The following is an 18,289-nucleotide window of genomic DNA, read 5'->3' on the forward strand; positions in this document are numbered from 1 at the left end:
TTACAACAGAAGGAAAAAAACCCTTCTCAACTTTCAATGGAAGTCAATGCAAAAAAAAAAAAAAAAAAAAAAGTCCAAGTCAAATTGGAGCATTTCTATTGGTCCATTAGTTGTGACAGAACAACTGTCAGATTCACATTTGCAAAAAGCGGAAAAAAAAGAAAAAAGGCAAAACAAACATGTTGTATGATAAAGCATATATGTTGAAGACCTGCTTATATAGACAGCCTGTAACAGTGACAACTAGGGTGGTACGATATTGTAAAATAGTGAAATTTCCTTTTTTCTGTGATATTTTCTGCAACACTTTTACCAGAATTTACCAGAAGTAAATGGTGTTGTCGTATTAATAATGCAGCCAGTGTAACCAGGAGTGGAGTAAAATAAACACTACTGGGCAGATATAATCTGCCTCTGGTAGACGTGTCATGGAAAATGAGAACACATTGTGTATTTCCCTTTTGTATCAAGTAGCAAAAAAGTTCCAGCTTGATGTTTGATATAATTTGACATTGCACGTCCCGAGACATAACTATTGCACATGCGCACATTGCGATGGCAATGCTGAAAAGATTATACTGTGCAGCCCCAGGGACTACCAATGCAACTGGCGTAACTCATGTAAACACAATTAATAGACTTTTCAATCAATAGTTGTTACAGAGGGTGGTGGTGTTCTCTAGCTCCTTCTAAAATAATTATTTTTGCAAATGTTTATTAAAAAAAATAAAAAGTCAATGAGGCTAGAGATGATGGTTAGATATGTGGAACTGTAAGGTTCCCTTAAGCATTTTCCTTGACTGTAATATAATTCCCATATTATTATGATCTGGGCTTTCTTCTAATATCATTGTGTATGCATCTTGCAGTGTTTTTGACATGTCTGTGTGGTTGAAAACCAAAATATTGCATTGTCCCTTATTCTAGACAAGCTTGTCCATTTTACTCCATACTGGAAAGCAGATCTGATGTACAGTTTCTATGTTTCACCTGTATGATCCCCAGCATAATTTGCTGAATCTATATTATAATGTTTCCAAATAATGTTTCCAGTCTATAAGTATGTAGTTTCTTATGTTTGTTTAGCTTATTGTAAATATTTTATAAAGAATATATTTTTGCAAACATAAAGAAATGGTTAAATTAAGCAAAGCAACAAAAAATATATAATGTTGTTTGTCATTTGCATAATTTATAATGTTGTTTATCAATATATACAAAATCTCAATATATAAATAAATAATTAAAAAAGATATCAAAAAGAATATCATTAAAATGTCTCTAGTATTGTAAGTAGATACACTGTATGGGGAAAAGTATTGGTAGACTTACACCTTCAATATTTCTTCCAAAAATGAAGAGTACATAAAAAATATGCATCCTGCTTTTGTTGGAGTAACTGTCTGTCTTGCCCAGTGCAAGCTTTCTACTACATTCTAGAGCACTGCTGTGATCAAGTGACGTATTCAGCAACAAGAGAACTGGTGAGGTCAGGATGTTGGATAATCACCACCAACTCATCCTAAAAGTTCTGGAAGCACAATCATCCCAGAGAACACAATTCCACTGCTCCACAGCTCAATGCTGGGGGCTTTACACCCTTTAGCCCATGCCTGGCATTCAACATGGCGCCAGTTGCTTTAATGTTGACCTGCTCCAGAGATTCCCATTCTACTGGCAATACTTCTCTACAGGTACTGGACAAGCTGTGAGTGCATTTGCACATGTGTGTCAGCAAAGGGTCCACATAGTCATTAGAAAGAGTGACCACAAATATTTGGACAAAGGGTATTTTTGCCTTATTGCCCACCTACAGTAAAAGACCAACATGAGCATATTTGCTGAGGATGCATCATATATCATAAGGCCAACTCATTTCCATCCATCAATAAGTGACATTATTAAGATTTTGGTGAAAGAAGGAAATTCCTGTGCATGTCATGGAGGAAAATAGCTTGGCCACTACCCGAGCAATAATCAGTGGTGCACGCACAGTGGGAATAATAGATAAATTGGCTTAATCAGTAAGAGAAGACCTTACCTCATTTTCCTTGGTCTCATACTTGTTAGAGTGCTTGCCTTGGCTTTTTCTGCGTAATTTCTTCAGATCTGCATGTGATTTGTCCAAAGAGTCTTGCCTCATTTTGTGTTCTGACTGGTATCTTTTGAATGTGGCCTGGGATGAACAAAAGCACAGTATGTATTGTCATCAGCACTCAAGGGAAGAGCTAATTTACAGTGCAGCAGTGAATGTTACAAACCATACTTACGGTCATGTACTTAACATCCATGTCTGTTTTCCTCTCCAGTTCTGTGATGATTTCTCTATGAAACCTCTTAAACTGATAAGAGCAAAAGCAATCGTCATAAAAGGACACACAAACAGCTGTAGCATTGACAGGGCGCCAAGTGAGCCGCATTCCATGTGCGCACACAGAAAAGCTAACAAAAGGGTTATCTCACCAGCATAAATGGTTAAATACGCACTCACATTCACTGAGTGTTGTATCTAAGACTAACTGATAAAGGCTTTTTTTGAAGCACCTTCCTGAAGGTCAAAAGCATGGAAATACTAGATTACTCAAATCAATAGGTCACATGTCACATACCACACAAGGTCCTTCACCTTATTTACAGAGACATGCAAGTTTGGGTACCCTGGGTCAAAAATGTCTGTTAATGTGAATAGTTAAGAGAGTTGAAGCTTATCTGATCTCCAAAAAGTATAAAGTAAAAGAGAGCTTAAATCCAACAGATTTAAGCTCTCGTGACTAGTTACTTTTGCTTAATTAGCTTGTAATTTTAAAACTTTATGAATATTCTGACCCCTTAAAATGACTACTATTCATCAGCCATGGGCTCCTCTAAGCAGCTGCCTAGACAAATAACACAACTGATTTCCACAAAGCAGAAGAGGGCTAAAAGAAGATAGCAAAGCGCCTTTAGGTGGCTCTTTCCTCAGTTCGCAATGTAATTACGTAATGGCAGTAACGCCATAGAAAATCTGTGGATAGAGGAGCAGTGCAGCTAGACGGCAAGCAAATCTTAATTTTGCAAGGAAGAATGGGTAAAAATCCCCCAAACAAGAACTGTAAGGCTACAAAAGGCATTTACAAGCTGTGATACTGGCTAAAGAGGTTGCTACCAAGTACAGAGTGCTCAAGTATTAGTGCCCAAGTATTAGTTCATTCAGGCCCTTAAGATAGAAATAAAATTCCAGGTGTGCCCAAACCTGCTATTGTAAAGAGAAAAAAAACCTAGGCACAATAATCATTACAGAAATTACTGCACATAAGGAAGAGCCCATATGAAACATTACCAGGGCATTGAATAATTGGCTTCTTGAGCACTAGTGAATTACTTTAGTGGATTACTTGTGCATTTATTGTCTTTTGTATTCGGAAGCCTATGCTGCTATACATTTCATCAGCAAATGTCTTTGGATAAAACAGATATTATTATTAATATATGAGAAATGTAAATGACAAAGAATGTACAAGAAATAAATAATAAACGGCTAGCCGCATTATAAATTCATGGCAGACATCCAGAGCGCAACAAGCCAGGGTGGACTGAAACGATGCTTAAATTTAAGTGTACCATCATACAAATGTCTAACAAACACTTGTGTGCATCTCATGTGAACTGCACTATGCTTTGCAGGGAAACTGTTCAGCACTAGGCTGTAAAAAAAAAAAATGCCGCCATCGCTGTCATTATCAATATTTATCTTTTAACTTTGAAATCACCACATTCCTAGCTTAGCATTGTTCAGCCTGTGCTTAAAGATGCTGGACACAATTCTGGAGAACAACCGTTGATATTTGACCTCAACAACAAAACAAATACACCCCTCCCTTCAGGTGTTTCTTCATTATAGTGGCATGATCACGCCAGCTAATGCTCTTGTCTAACATTGGTAGCATGCCAGCTAACGGCCACGTCCTACTAACCTTACCTAGCATTGCATTTCATACCATGTTTTATTTGGATAATCCCACCATGTTAGCAAACATCTTTTTAGATCTTTGTAGCCACGTACCATCATATACCATGATATAACGTTAAAGATATCCATTACACTCATTTGCAAACAAGACAAAATAATACTGAGCTATTTGTGTGTGTCCAAGTCCATGTTAACCACCTATCCATCATTTTCATGCCTTTCAATGTTCGGATGTCTGATTTATGAACTATGAACTTTCTGTTCAACTTTCTCCCCCCCGTCAGATATTTTCTTTTTTGGCTGTTTCTCGGCCATCTCTTCATGACAATGCATGTAAGTCAAATGAAGCTAGCTTGACTTTTAACACCTGACATTTCCCCCAGCATTCAAACAGACCGGAGAGCTATCGAACTAAAAGGAAGTGCTCACTGAATTTGTCAAAAAGTGTATTGGATTGAAATTATATACAGCTCCTTTCAGCATGGAAAGCTTCCCCAGACTCTTGATAAACCAGTGTATGCCATTCTAAAGGCAAGAACATATCACTTCAATCATTCAATTAGTGCTCACCCAGGGCTTTCCCTATTGACAGAAGACAGAAACAGGTGAGAAAAAGATGAAAAGTGTCGGCTGTCTCTGAAGTGTGAAGGTGCTATTTTGAGTGTCATTCTATTCTCAGTGGTGTGTACATGAGTATTCTGAACACCGGGGCCTGCGGTGAAGAGCGGGCGGCAAAGTCAATGGCGCAGCGAAGGAGGCGGAAAAAGAAATTAAAGCAGGAGAAAAGTGAAGTAGCTCTTATACCAACCAATGCGGAATACTTACAGACTCCTCCAGCTCCAGCTGGACCTTCTTATGCACTTCAGATATGTCCATCAGGACCACTCCTGTGGAGAGAAACATCCGGTCAGAGTTGCAGCCAAGCCTATTTGAAGAAATCCATCATTCTTGTAACAAATACGTAATTCTAGATGGTGAACTGCTAAGAGAAGCAAAACCCGTTCCGAGCAAACGTGTGCATGACATGGACATAAAATGCAATATGATGAAGACAGCATGAGAAAAAAATTCCACTCGTGGGAGCTGCTTAAAATTAGGCATGGCAATATATCCACATAATCAATTACATCACTTGCATGCTGCCCTGCAAATGCTTGAAATTTGATCTGTCCTGTCCTGCAGCAACAAGATGTTTCTGGTAAAAACTTATGATTAATCGTGCATCCTTAGAAGAACGCCACTCTATGGTTTCAGAAAACTCCAAATCTAGTTCAGTTTCTTAAAAAAATGTTTAAAAATGGGCACTTTGGACCATTCGCCAGGCAAAGGGGGCAGCGCTACAATGAACCAAGCAACAGTTAAATTAATGTCGCTCTGTCTATGCCCTTAACTTCAGTGACCCAAACCCAGCCTGTTGACACCATGTCCCAACGTATCCAGACGGATCACACATACAGTTATAAAATGCCCATACTCATTACTTGAGCGTACAGATCCTTACATGCTTGGCACAGCGCAAGGTGGCCATCGTCATCAGGGGGCGGGGACATAGGCTACAGTAATGCATCACCCATAGCAGAGCTGAACCTGAAGGGTGCTGTAGAGGTGGAACTAGGGGCAATACAAATGCAATTTGGACAACGTTTGGAAACATATGGTACATTTTTACATTTGTTCTTCATTTTAACAATATTAGGAGACGGAGGTAATATAGTTTACCTATTAAAACTGAACAAATGGTCGCCCTTAAAATTATTTAAAATGTAATTAACAGAAATGCAATTTTCCTGTGAGAAAAATTAAGGACACCCTATGGCTGAAATTACTGCAGTTACTCTGATATCAACTAGGAGAAAGTTTTTCCCACTCCTCCATGCAGATGTCTTTCAACTGAGTGACATTTCAGCCTTAGTTTTTAGACTGTCTGACATTTTCCACCTTTTCAAAGAGCCCTCTGATTCAGCATTCAGCTCTCCAGGCCCTAGTGCAGAAAAGCAGCCCCAAACCATGACAAACCACCTCCATGCTTTACAGCTGATGTGGGTTCTTGTGCTTAAATGCTGTCTGGTCTGCAGTCTGGTTTACGCCAAACTATGTTACATTATCCAAATATTGTTTATAATATAATTTTTTCTAAACATTTGTCCAAATCACATTGTTTTCGCTGTCCTGGTCTTGGTGTGGTTGGTGTGGCGCAACAGATAACACCACTACCTGCCACTGAGCTACCACACCATGTGGGAGACTGGGGTTCGATTCCCGGGCTGGGTGACTATGCTGCGCTACACCAATAAGAGTCCTTGGGCAAGACTCCTAACACTATAATGACCCACCTCTGTAATATGGGTAACCTTGTAAGTCGATCTGGATAAGAGCGTCTGCTAAATGTCATAAATGTAAATGTGTAGGTGTTCTTTGGAAAACCTTTTTCTAAATGGGTAATGGTCTTCTTCCACACCTTTCAACAAACGTGCATGGTCTTTTTCTGAGGGTAGATGCTGTACTTTGAGATCAGCTGTGGCAAGAGCTACCTGCAGGTCCTGTGATGACACTGTATGGCAGTTGTTGCACTGATCAGGCTGATATTTAGGAGTTCTGAGATGTTTTTCAATTTCTTTCCAGACTCATCTGTATCTACAACGTTCTTTCTAAAGGCTTTAGAGAGCGCTTTGGATATCAACATGGTAATAACACTCATTTCACCAATGAAGGGCAAACTAAATGTCTGAGGTTTAAACAAGATACGCTCCTCCAAAAACCTCTCTAACCATGTTCTAATCAGCAGCAGCTGATTAGAGTACCTATAACAATACAGAGTACCTATAACAATACCAACTCTGACTTAAATACTCAATAGATGGCTTTAAATCCTAATAATCCTTAAGAAGAACAGCATATACTGGTAACTGCACATTTGAAAAGTTTCAGAGCTGTGAAGCAATAAAAATTGCCACAAGTACAGGTCTCTATGTAAAAAGATACCAAACCTCAGTGTGTGGCCTTAAAACAAGCTGCTCAAATTCAACTTTTGGTTTTAGAAAGTTCTATTAAATTTCTGTTTAATAGTAATAACTATTTAAGACTGGTTGTTTTACGGATTGTAAAATTGATGTACAGGTTTTATAAAGTATGCAAACCAAAATTTATGTAATAAAAAAAGGTAAGCTTTATGGTATCTGTGCTCTCTTTTGCTAATACCGATACTGTGTGTCAGTGCTGGTATCGGTGCACCACTAGTTTAGTGATATTACCTCCTTTTTTTTAATATTCCAGATTTAACATGTCCAAAGGTTTTCATGGGGTGTCCCAACTTTCACATGACTGTATACAGTATATATACGCTTATGCACATTAACTGCTGCAGGGGATTTGCTGCTCACTGTTCTTGTATTACTTCAGACTCTGCATCAACACTGAGGATGAACAGAGATGTACTGAAATATGTACAAACAATAGCTGCCAACTGAAGTCTGATTTAATAAAAATAAACAAACAAACAAACAAACAAACACGCGTGTTTCTCATTTTTGGACAGCCCCCCTCTCACCTCTATACAAACCCTGCTGCTGCTGGCGCATAATAGTGGCATGTTCTGTGACACGCAACAGTTGACTATTGTCCGACATCTCACCCCTCTGTGCATTGGGTATGACAGAGCCTACTCAGAGGCCACGCAGATCAGACACATTGTTTGTACAGTATGTTCCACTGCGTACTGTAAAGTGTACAGTGTGTATGATGTCTGACAGAAGGTATGATACAGTGTAACGTCTATGAAAATCTCAATATCTTGCATATTTAGTGTATTCTGAGTGTGTGAGATATAATGTTTATACACAACAAAATACAACAAAACCTGATGCTTTTTGTTTTTTGCTAAATATTTAGTTCCCAAGTACAATAGAAAAATATTTTTTGCTAAGTAGTATATGTACCATTATGCCTATCTAAGCATTATGTGAAAAAAAATTATGCAATCTGTACACACTCAAAGATTTGGTTTTTCTAGTGCCATTTCAGCTTGCTAGCACTCATCCAGCTTCGCCCAGGCCACACAAACCAAACCCTAAAGCAAACAAACAGAAGCTGAGAGGCCGCCCCATAGTTTACAACAGGGGTACTGTGCTCACACACACTGCTGCTCTAATAGCAGTTAAAACATTATTACAACGTAAAGGTCAGGAGAAAGAGCTGGTAAATGCAGTCTTTGTAGAAAGGAAGGTGTGCAGGCTCTGTGTTTTCACAGCTCCAGAGGTGCAATATGAGATGGTGTTATCTCGACAATAATTACAGTGTAGCTTCACGAACAGGGGAAGAGTGGGTAAACCTGCCTTGGTAGTTGCAAGTGTGATTAAGTATAGGTCCTTTCACATATCTATGATCTTAGGGCTTGTTTACATTTTGCAATGACATGTTCTACGTCCAGATATACTTTGGACAGAATCCATTTCCACCATTTACTAAAATGTGTCCTAAGCATTTAATATTTCTGTTACCGTGGTTTTAAGACGGCTGCAAGATGAAAAATCAGCTTTTCTGATTGGCTGTCCTGTATTTTGTCTTATTTAAAAAAGCAGTCCGAACTAAAACACTCCTGAGAATTGCAATACAAATAGGCAGGGATAAACTGTTGTAGACTGAACAGTTAAAGATATGTAAATGAGTGGATTCTTGTAGCATCAGAGAATCTGTAAATTCAAATGTTTGTTTTTTTCAGATTAGATTCCATATATGGACTATAAGGACTGTTATATATTAGTAGATTAGTAGATATAGATTATGCAACAACATGATTTTTCCTCACTATTAAATTGTGGGCTGAGTGCATAGTTACACCACTAATTGTTTCCCTTTAAAGCAACACTATGGAGAATTGCCATTTTGTTGATATTGGGCTTCTGGACAAGTTAAGAGCTACAGAAGTGTCAATGCTACATAGTGTTACTTTAACTTTTTTTTTAAGTAATTGTTCTACTCTTTTAACTGCAGGTCAGGATTCAGTAATTGCATTTCCATGTACATAATCATAAAAACAAAAACAAAGAAAACAAAACAGACATTTGTGCTGACAGTGGTCCAGATGTCTTGGATTTTCAAAAAGATCTGATCATTAGCTCTCTTAAAGGAATATTTCAGTATTTTTTAACCTAACCCCTATGTGGTGTCTCTATAGTGAATGGCCAATACCATCAGAGGTGAAATGTAGGCATTTAGTCTCAATACAGCACTTAAGTATTTTTTTTTTGGTCGCAGTACGTTTACTTAGCATAGATGATTATAAAAATAATAATAATCTAAATTCAAACCTAAAGGCAACGCAGAACCCAAAATGGCTAAGTACTACTGTTTAGGCCTGGGCAGTTAATCGAAAATTAGTGATTAGAGGTTCTGAATGACCGTAACGATTCATGACATTTATTTATTTATTTTAAAAATCCTGTTACTACTTTACTCACTGTATGTGTTCAGGTACTGTCCCCTTAGAAACATACTACCAGGTGTGCAGTCACATGACTCAATCAAGTAGACCCCATCAAGTCTACTACATGGAAGTAACATGGAGAACTCGAACACCGGGCCAATCGAGTAACTCGAGCAGCTTATATAATCATTTGTTAATTGTAATCGATGTAAAGGTGTTCAACAAATCATGACACTGATTTAAGGTCATATCACCCAGAACTACTACGGGCAGTGACGAGTACCAGAGCTACATTGTGCACACGTTACACATTAGTTGCCGGGTGCTTTCACACCTACCTTGTTAGGCATGGACCTATTGATCGATTTTGTTGCCCCAGTTCGATTCATCATGATACAGTCTTAATAAATATTTTCATCAGAAGTACAGGACCATATTTTTCATGCCCGCAGTCACTATATCTTCCATGTTAATCGGATGAGACCATAAGCCATGTTTTATAGGGCCTGTTATCACCTTTATACAGTTGCTGTATGCGCTTGCAGGTCTTTTGAAAATGTTTAGATGTGTAACATTTCCCCACATAGAGAAGATGTGGGAACAAAAGCATATCTGTCTCTGCTGATTGATATGTGTGTGGAGTCATCCAGAAAGAGTGCGGCTGCCAGTGCCATTGTCTGATTAGCGCACTCTCGGTCCTGTCAATCATTTCCACAGAGCTAGCGCTGCTCCAGACCATTATTCAAACAGTAATTTCCAAGAAAACAACTCCCCGCTAAACAAAAGAACTGGCGCGCCACCATTTCAATAAAGGCCATCAAAGCAACTAATGAATAGCATATCACAATTTGGATTCAAACCCCTGCAGTACACAACACCAGGTGGTTCCACTCAGAGATCTCTCGGTCTATGTAAAGCCCGCACACTAACGCACCGTTGATAGCACAGATTCTGACAACAAGGTAGAAATGTGGGTTATGGGTTTGTCGTGGCTGAACGGCCTTTTTTTGTCCTCCTCAAAATGTTAAAGTAATGGCAGCTAATGTTTAGTTTGGCTGAAATAACTTTAGCCATTGAATACTGGAATTAAGTTAATTTAATTCAATGAAAAAAATACTGCAATAAAGTATCGGCATTTTATTCATTTCACTCCATTTGTATCCACTCGTTCAATCAATCGGCCTCAGTCTTCAAACAATTTGCCACATTCTTCTGCTAGGCTGGAATGAAAACCTAAAGCCACACCTTCCCTTTGCTGATAAGATTGGAGGCCAGTGCTCTGAATAGAAATGTTATACACTGATAGGATTACTAGTGCAGAATAAATGACATTTGTTTTAACTGATGCAGAGAGTAGCTTTGAAATTCTTAAAGGAACATTATGTAGCATTTTTACCTTAAAATAAAAGCTTCAAAACCATGTTGACGCCTCCACTGACTGTAACAGGCAGAGTAGCGTCTCCGGGCTCGGCACGTAAGCTACTTTGGAAGAGCTGCACAAGACGCTGCGTAACACAAGGTACACTTTGTATCTCTCGCTGTATCTCTCAGCTTGTCCAAAAATGCAAGTGTGCAGCTATTTATGAGGGGAACTCAAAGAAAACAACTTTGGCGAAATTACAGGAATTGGGTTAAGAACTGTTCAAAACATTAATAAAATCTGAAAGGACAAGAGTTCAAATCATGAAAACAACAGAACTCAATTTCCACACTTAACTGCCATAAGAAACCCACTTGAAGAAAATTGAAAAGAAAGCCTTTTTTTAACTTGCATAAAGATTAAACTCTGGAGCAGTGGAAAAAAAAGTCATGTGGTCTGATAAGTCCAGATTTACCCTCCAGACTATGCCCTGCTTCACAGTAGGCAGGGTGTTCTTTTCGGTGTGTGCGTTGTACCTCCTCCTCCTCCATACACACAACTGATCCAAACATACCCAAATGGTTTCAGTTTTTGTATCACCGCTCCACAGAACAGAATCCCAAAACTTCTGTGGAACTTTTTTAGGCCTATCGATGAGCGGCATGTCTGGAGGAGGAAGAATGTAGTATACACTGAAAGAACATCCTGACTACAATGTAGCATGGTGGTGGCTTTGTGAAGCTCTGGGGATGCCTCGCTTCTTCTGCCACTGGAAACCTGTAGCATGTGGAGGGCAAGATGGATTCAAACAATTATCAGGAGATTCTGGAAGAAAACGTCATATCTTCTGTGAGGAAGCTGAAGCTTGGGTGTCCTTCGAACTCCCACCATTAAACTTCATCAAACATCTTCAGTTGGATTTGAAGAAGGCAGTTGCAGAACGCAAAACCAAGAATATTAGTGAACTGGAGGAAACGGCTCATGAAGAATGGACCAAGTCTCCTAAGGAACGCTGCCAGAAGCTGGTGTCTGACTATGCATTACGGTTGTAGCAGGTCATAACAGTAATAGGGGACAGGGTGGAATAATTCTGAGACTGCAGTGGTCATTAAAAGTGGCATTTTGTATTACATTTGGAGAAAGCACTTGTTCTATTAGTTGTGTTGAGATATTTAAACTGGTCTTGTTTGATTGGTTTATTGCAAACATTTCATTCAGTCATTTTGGAGCAGTTTTATTGGTCCATTAATCATGAAATTTTGGCACAATATAAAATAACTCCTGCCAAACTCACATTGTGTCAAATGCAAACAACATGAATGGACAAAGTTTGTGTGACAGCAATAATATAGACATACATGTAAACAATATTGTAGAAACAACATTCTACAATATATTTATATAAATAATTGTTAGCGTATTAGTCCTTCTTAAAGACAAAGAGGATGTATGCCAACAACAACTGAAGGGAAAAAAATGAGAAACTGTCAAGAGGAATCCACAATTTGTGTATAACTAAACCCTTTAAAATTGTTTATGCCCCCACTCTCAACACTGAAGGACTACTTCTACAAAAAGCTGCGTTCCAAGCAAGTAAATATCAAATGTTGTACTTGTAATGATGACGACAACACAACAAACCTCAAAGACTACATGCCAAAACAAAAATCTAGGAATAAAATAGGGTAGAATCAATATTCTGTGACCTCTTGCCCTGTCCTGTTGGCATTTTCTAGGTAAACCTACCTCCAAAAAAATAAAAAAATAAAAAAAAGACCCCTTCAAACACACCCAAGGTGCTGATAAAAATCCCCCCCCAAAATCTGACAACGTGCATCATGAAAGTGTGGAACATGGACATTCCACTAACTACGATATCTGATGCAGCTGTATTATTTGCACATGAAACAACAACAACCCATTCTAGCACAGTTATGTCATGTGTCACACTCCTCCTGTCTCACAGCTCTAGTCTTTTTAGTAGATCATGCAAAATCATGGATACAATATTCCTCGCTTAATTCAAATTTTGTTCCAAATCGTGAAACTATTATCATGAACAGAATCAAACTGTGGGCAGAGTGAATAATTAAATCTGTAATAATCATTAAATCTGTAATCTGTGTGAAAATATTAGAACATACATTTTCATTTGGTAGGGTATCCCTAAGCCATACAGGCAAATGTCATAAACAGAACCTACCCAGCAAAAGTAAACTAATGAAACACTACAGCACTGTGCTAATAACAAACATATATGTAGGAATTAAGGGAAACTTGATATTGAACTGGTTAGGCATGAACAGCTCTACCAATTTGTCACATTCTTCTACACAGACCCTGTCTTACCTTTTACAGACACTGTGACTTTGCTTTCTCTTTTTTCTGCAGGATCTTAGCATTTTAGGGCTCCTGAAACAACCATCAGGTGCCTTCAGATAAGAGGCTTAACAGCGACGTCCCTTTAAAATCTCAAGGAAAAATTCAGAAGGGGTTAGGGGATGAGGGGCTACAAATGTTTGTAAAAGTATTTGGTCATTTCTTCATGCCGGAGGTCATATTTGGGGATGTGAGGTAGAAGTGCACGACTAGATCGGAGAACTGGAATTAAAGAGCCAGCCTGGCATTGCAGAACAATTCTGAGAAAACCACAATCATGTCTGATCAGTGAGAGAACGTCTCCAGATGCTCAAATAGCAGACAAAACCTCACGGCTAATAGCAAAGAACTTAATGTAAAGAAACAAAGACTGTTTCACTTCCTTGTCCTTTAATTCAGAAGAATGTGTACGCACAGGGGAAAAGGGCAGGGCTGCTTTGAGCACTTGTCGCATTCCAGTCCAACAGTTTCAACTGTGTTGCAGCTCTGACAGGTTACTATACTTGTAATCCCACAGTAATGAAGTGCCATGATGGCAATTCATCATGCAGTGCCATTTCAAGAAAACGCGAGGGTTGGGAGAAATGCAGGGATCAGCCAGAACTGAGAGACAGACAAACATGGAGAGCAATTTCTAGAAAGATGCACCTAATGAGTGCAGATGTTAATAGATTAATGCAGTGGTTTATCAAAACGACAAATAAACAAGGTCCTCAAGTATGCAGTTGTTATTGATTTAAAGCAGTAGTCCAGTCAATCCAACTCAGTCTCTACCTGTAGTAACTATTGTACTGTTGGATACAATACAATACTAAGTGTTTGTACTGAGAAAAGAACAAAAATCCTGTTAACTCAACAGCAACGGAAATCAATGGGCATTTCCACGAATAGAAGTTCAAATGACTTAGTGGTGACTAACGCAATTCCAACATTAACAATACACATCTGACATACAAGAAGACAGAAATGAGATACTTCCACAAATCTCTTATTTGGGCACCCATGACCCTATTGTCGGTTTACACTTTTGGTTTACACTTTTGTGTTCCGGCATAGCAGGAACATCCCACAGGACCTATTGTTTAGGAGATGCTTAGACCCAGTTGCCTAGCCATCACAGTTTGGTTCTCGTCAAAGTGGCTCAGAATCCTACCTTATATGTACATCCCACCCCTTGACAGGTGCCACTATAACCCGGTAATCAATGTTTTTCAATTCACCCATCAGTGGTTTTCATGTAACAGTTGATTGTCTTTTTTTTTACGCTTATCTTTTTCTTTTCCTTTTTTTTTTACTTCCTTTTGTTGGAAGTTGGAATTTTCCTACTTACAAACACCTTGACAAGATCCTGGTTGGACGAGATCCTTGCTCATAAGGGAAGAAAAAAAAGACTCACATGTTTACCACATGTTCAGAATATCCTTACTGACGTAATGTGCAAAAAACAAACATGTTATGTTATAATGAAGCTTATGGGCTTCATAAGAAATGCATATGCCACCGGTTTGTGAAGTGGCTGGCGATGACAGATCCCTCCTAAAAGGTGTCCCTGTTTATCAGCGCTAAGAGATCTGTGTTTTGGGTTATGAAATCTTAAGAGAAGGGTGAGAGAGAAAGCGGGCGGGCGAGAGAGATGAGTCACGAGGCAGATTTGAACAGTTTAAGGCAGATAGAGGGGAGGGTGAATAGCAGAGGAGGGGGGGGGGGGTTCAGGCACTGTTTGCTCTGTGTGTTTGCTGCTGCACTCTGCTCAACGTGTGAGAGAATTCACACTGTCTGGGAGTCGTCTGGGCTGTCTGACAGGGATTCCAGGCTAAGGAGCGTAACTCTGGCACACAAAACACAGGGCTAGAACAGAGTGGCACATTGCACTAGAACTCACCAGCCATTCTGCAGGCAGCACACCACAAACAGAGAAGTATTACATTCACTCAATTAAAACATATTTGGAATTTCCACATAAAATAAATAAATACATAAATAAAAATCACATCATCAACAAGTGTTGATATAAGCAAGCAAACCTTAAAGACAATTTTGACCCCATGCATTTTATTTACAAGGAAATAAAATGCACATTAAAATTGATGGGATTCAGTGCATCACTTTTCTCCACCCAATGCACATAAATGACTTCACACGGTCATTTAAACCAGTTGGATTTTAGATTTGAACACCACCGAGAGAACCAAAAGAGCCCATTTAGCAACCTCAAACCTTAACTCATAAAAAAAAAGGTGCAAAACAGTCCTGCATACATCAGTGGCATTTACTCTGCCAAGAGCAGAGACGACATGCAAGCATGAAAATCAGTCTAATGGACGTTTATAAATCACAAGCAAGCTCAAAAACGCTTGCCTTCATTTTCACTTCCAATGAAATAAGCGCTGAGTCACTCTGCAATAAACAGTCATCGAACATGGGCACGACTTATGCACAAGAAGCCATCTGACTTCAAAAATAAATAATAATACTAAACTAAAAAAAAATCAAGATGATATTCCAAGCCAGGCTGGAAGCAATGAATCATCTACTTTAAAATGTAATCAGCCTCTCTTGCACCACCCCTGGCCCCCACAGACACAGGCGATGCTGCAGACTCACCCAGTTCCCTGGAAACTGGCGACACGGCAGCATTCTCTCCAATCTTTGAGACTGCATCAAAATATGTCTTTCCAGCGAGGGTCATCGCTGTAAAACAAAGAATGCCATGTTAACCAATGTTTTTTGCACAACTGCAGTGCTGAAATAAGCAGAACGCCCCAACCATTTCACATCGCTGACATAGCCAACCATTCATTGCCTCAAATAAACTGAAGCACACAGTTATGCTTAAGAGGTAAAACATTCAAGGAAGCCTATTATGACGATTCACATCACAGCTGTGCTTTTGTTGTGGCACAGCTGTGATGTTACTCACAATAACGAGCAATCTTGAGTGTTCTAGTGTTCTAATACTCTTATACAACAGCATAAGAAAGTAAGAGAGAGAACACTTCATTAACTTCATAAACATCATTCCAGCTGTTTAGAGCTTGGCAGCAACACTGTCACCAACACTGGACACTAGAATAATCTAAAAAAATGAAAGGTGCTACCAAGGGTTCTTCAACAACACCAAAGATATCTATATATATCTATATATATCTATATATATATATATATATATATACATACATACATACACACATATATACATACACATATACATACACACATATATATATACACACAATACGTCAAGATTTTCTTATTTCTCTCATTGTAATGGAATACAAAACTGAGTACAGACAATATCCATGACATGTTTAGAAAAGACTAGTGTGACATTGGTAATGTGACATAGTTTATCATGATAATCAGGAGTGCCAGTCACCACAGTAATCAGATATAACACCACAGGTAGGGTTTTTCCATTCAGAAGGTTTGTGTAGTTGGAACTAACAAACAGTTACTTTAATACAGTTTCCTGGCATTAGTTCAACATTTCCCAAGTTTTATGCCACAAACATTAGATACCCATAAAAAATTCCTCAAATAAACTTCAATAATAAGTGCTTACCTGCCACTGATTTCTCATAGCTCTTCCCAAGGTTGACAAGATTGCGCAATCCTGGGTTAAACTGCTCCATCACGCTCTGAGACAGAAGAGCACAAGGTCAAGAACACATAATAGTTCAGGAGCTTAAAGAATCCTGAAAGGATAGACCTAGGCCTACATGGAATGTGCACAGAATATGTTAATACACCTAACAGCTGCACTCATGCCTGTGTTGTTCCAGTATGTGCCCATAAAGACCATTTTGGTGGTCAGAAAGGTGAACATCTCTGCCAGTGGGTTTTTGTACAAGCAGAAGAAAATAAAGTAAAGTGAACTGTGAAAGATATGTGGAATTACCAAATTCCTGTATTGACTACTAATAAAAAAGTGTCTGATGTTATTAAAAAGTCCCAATTACAGCCAAACACAATCCAACTACACTAATAACAAGCAGTTTTCATGTTTGTGTCTTTCATTGAGCATACTGAGTAAACACCCACAGTGCAGGCTAGAAAAAGTAAGTGAACCTCTGTACTGACTTTTCCAAGAGCTTGCTGGCAAAAAGTGTTAAGAGAGGAGATTGAAAGTGTGCGTTTTTACAGGTGCTTTGCAACACAGGACTGCTTAGTGTGAAACCTTGTGTCAATGCAAACAAGTTTCAGAATATCCCTATAAAAAAAAAATCAACTGAGTAAACTACAGACCTGGGTTTACAAATAAAGAAAATCTCAGGACTGTTCCTGTTTTCTGGTTAAGATCACCCCAAGATATTTTCTAACAAGTGAGAAAGAACTCAGATTATTAAATCCATTGGTCCACTTACTTTTTCTAGCCTGCACCGTGGAGGTTTACTCACTATGCTCAAAAAAACCCCCCACAAGAACAGTACTGAACTGTTTGTGTATGATTGTGACTTATTATTAGTAGATCACTTACAGATGGGTAATGCTACATTTTATTAGCAATCCAGGCAAATAAAGTTATCTAAACTTCTGAAATATTCCATCAATCAATACTAAGTTATGTTCTCTGACTTTCCCAGAACTGCAGAATGTCTTTGCACGTGACCATACTATATCAATAAATGTTAATATTTACAAAAACAATAAAAGCATGGCATCAAGTACTGCTTGTGTAGCTGAACCCACAGTCACTGTTCAGACGAAGGCGGACACATTACTTAGTGACCTCCTATAAACCAAGGTGTGAAAAGTTAAAGGGGTAGAAGAGTGTGTTGTATGCTCTAAATATAGCTCAACATAAAGGCTGTTTAATCTTTAACACGTTTTTCCTTATTTAATTACTGTTCAAGAGCAAAGTCCTGCTCTGGCCCGGCCCAGAAGTCATGCAGGGCCTCCTGGTTCCAGAATGAAGCGCTGGGTAGAGCTGGGTGGCTCCATTTTCAATTCCCAGGGCACACCCTTGGCAAAACAATGAGTCGTCAGGTATGCAACACTTACACCCCACATAAAACTGGTTTCTTTACTCAGCCCAGAAACTCAACTGAAAGTGTGGCAGCGTTGTTCCTCAACAACATGAGGGCAAGCAGAACCAGAACCAGAACAGGGTTAAGACTAAAAGCAGCCTAAATATAATGTACAGCATCCAACCACGTCACGATAAAACTCCTATCACACA

General features: G+C 38.9%; 1 protein-coding gene across 1 annotated transcript in view; it reads right to left on the bottom strand.

Moving 5' to 3' along the window:
• The window catches only part of baiap2l1a (BAR/IMD domain containing adaptor protein 2 like 1a), a 30,700-nt gene that overhangs the window by 11,904 nt on the left and 507 nt on the right, over nucleotides 1-18,289 (bottom strand). Inside the window, exons 2-6 of the mRNA XM_072666685.1 lie at nucleotides 16,673-16,748; nucleotides 15,715-15,801; nucleotides 4,775-4,836; nucleotides 2,271-2,342; nucleotides 2,042-2,176 (exon numbers count right to left, since the gene is read on the bottom strand). Coding sequence (XP_072522786.1) covers nucleotides 2,042-2,176; nucleotides 2,271-2,342; nucleotides 4,775-4,836; nucleotides 15,715-15,801; nucleotides 16,673-16,748 — 432 coding nt within the window. The remainder of the gene's footprint in view (nucleotides 1-2,041; nucleotides 2,177-2,270; nucleotides 2,343-4,774; nucleotides 4,837-15,714; nucleotides 15,802-16,672; nucleotides 16,749-18,289) is intronic.

The sequence above is a fragment of the Salminus brasiliensis genome, chromosome 22 (assembly GCF_030463535.1).
Source record: "Salminus brasiliensis chromosome 22, fSalBra1.hap2, whole genome shotgun sequence".
In the NCBI taxonomy this organism is placed as follows: Eukaryota; Metazoa; Chordata; class Actinopteri; order Characiformes; family Bryconidae; genus Salminus; species Salminus brasiliensis.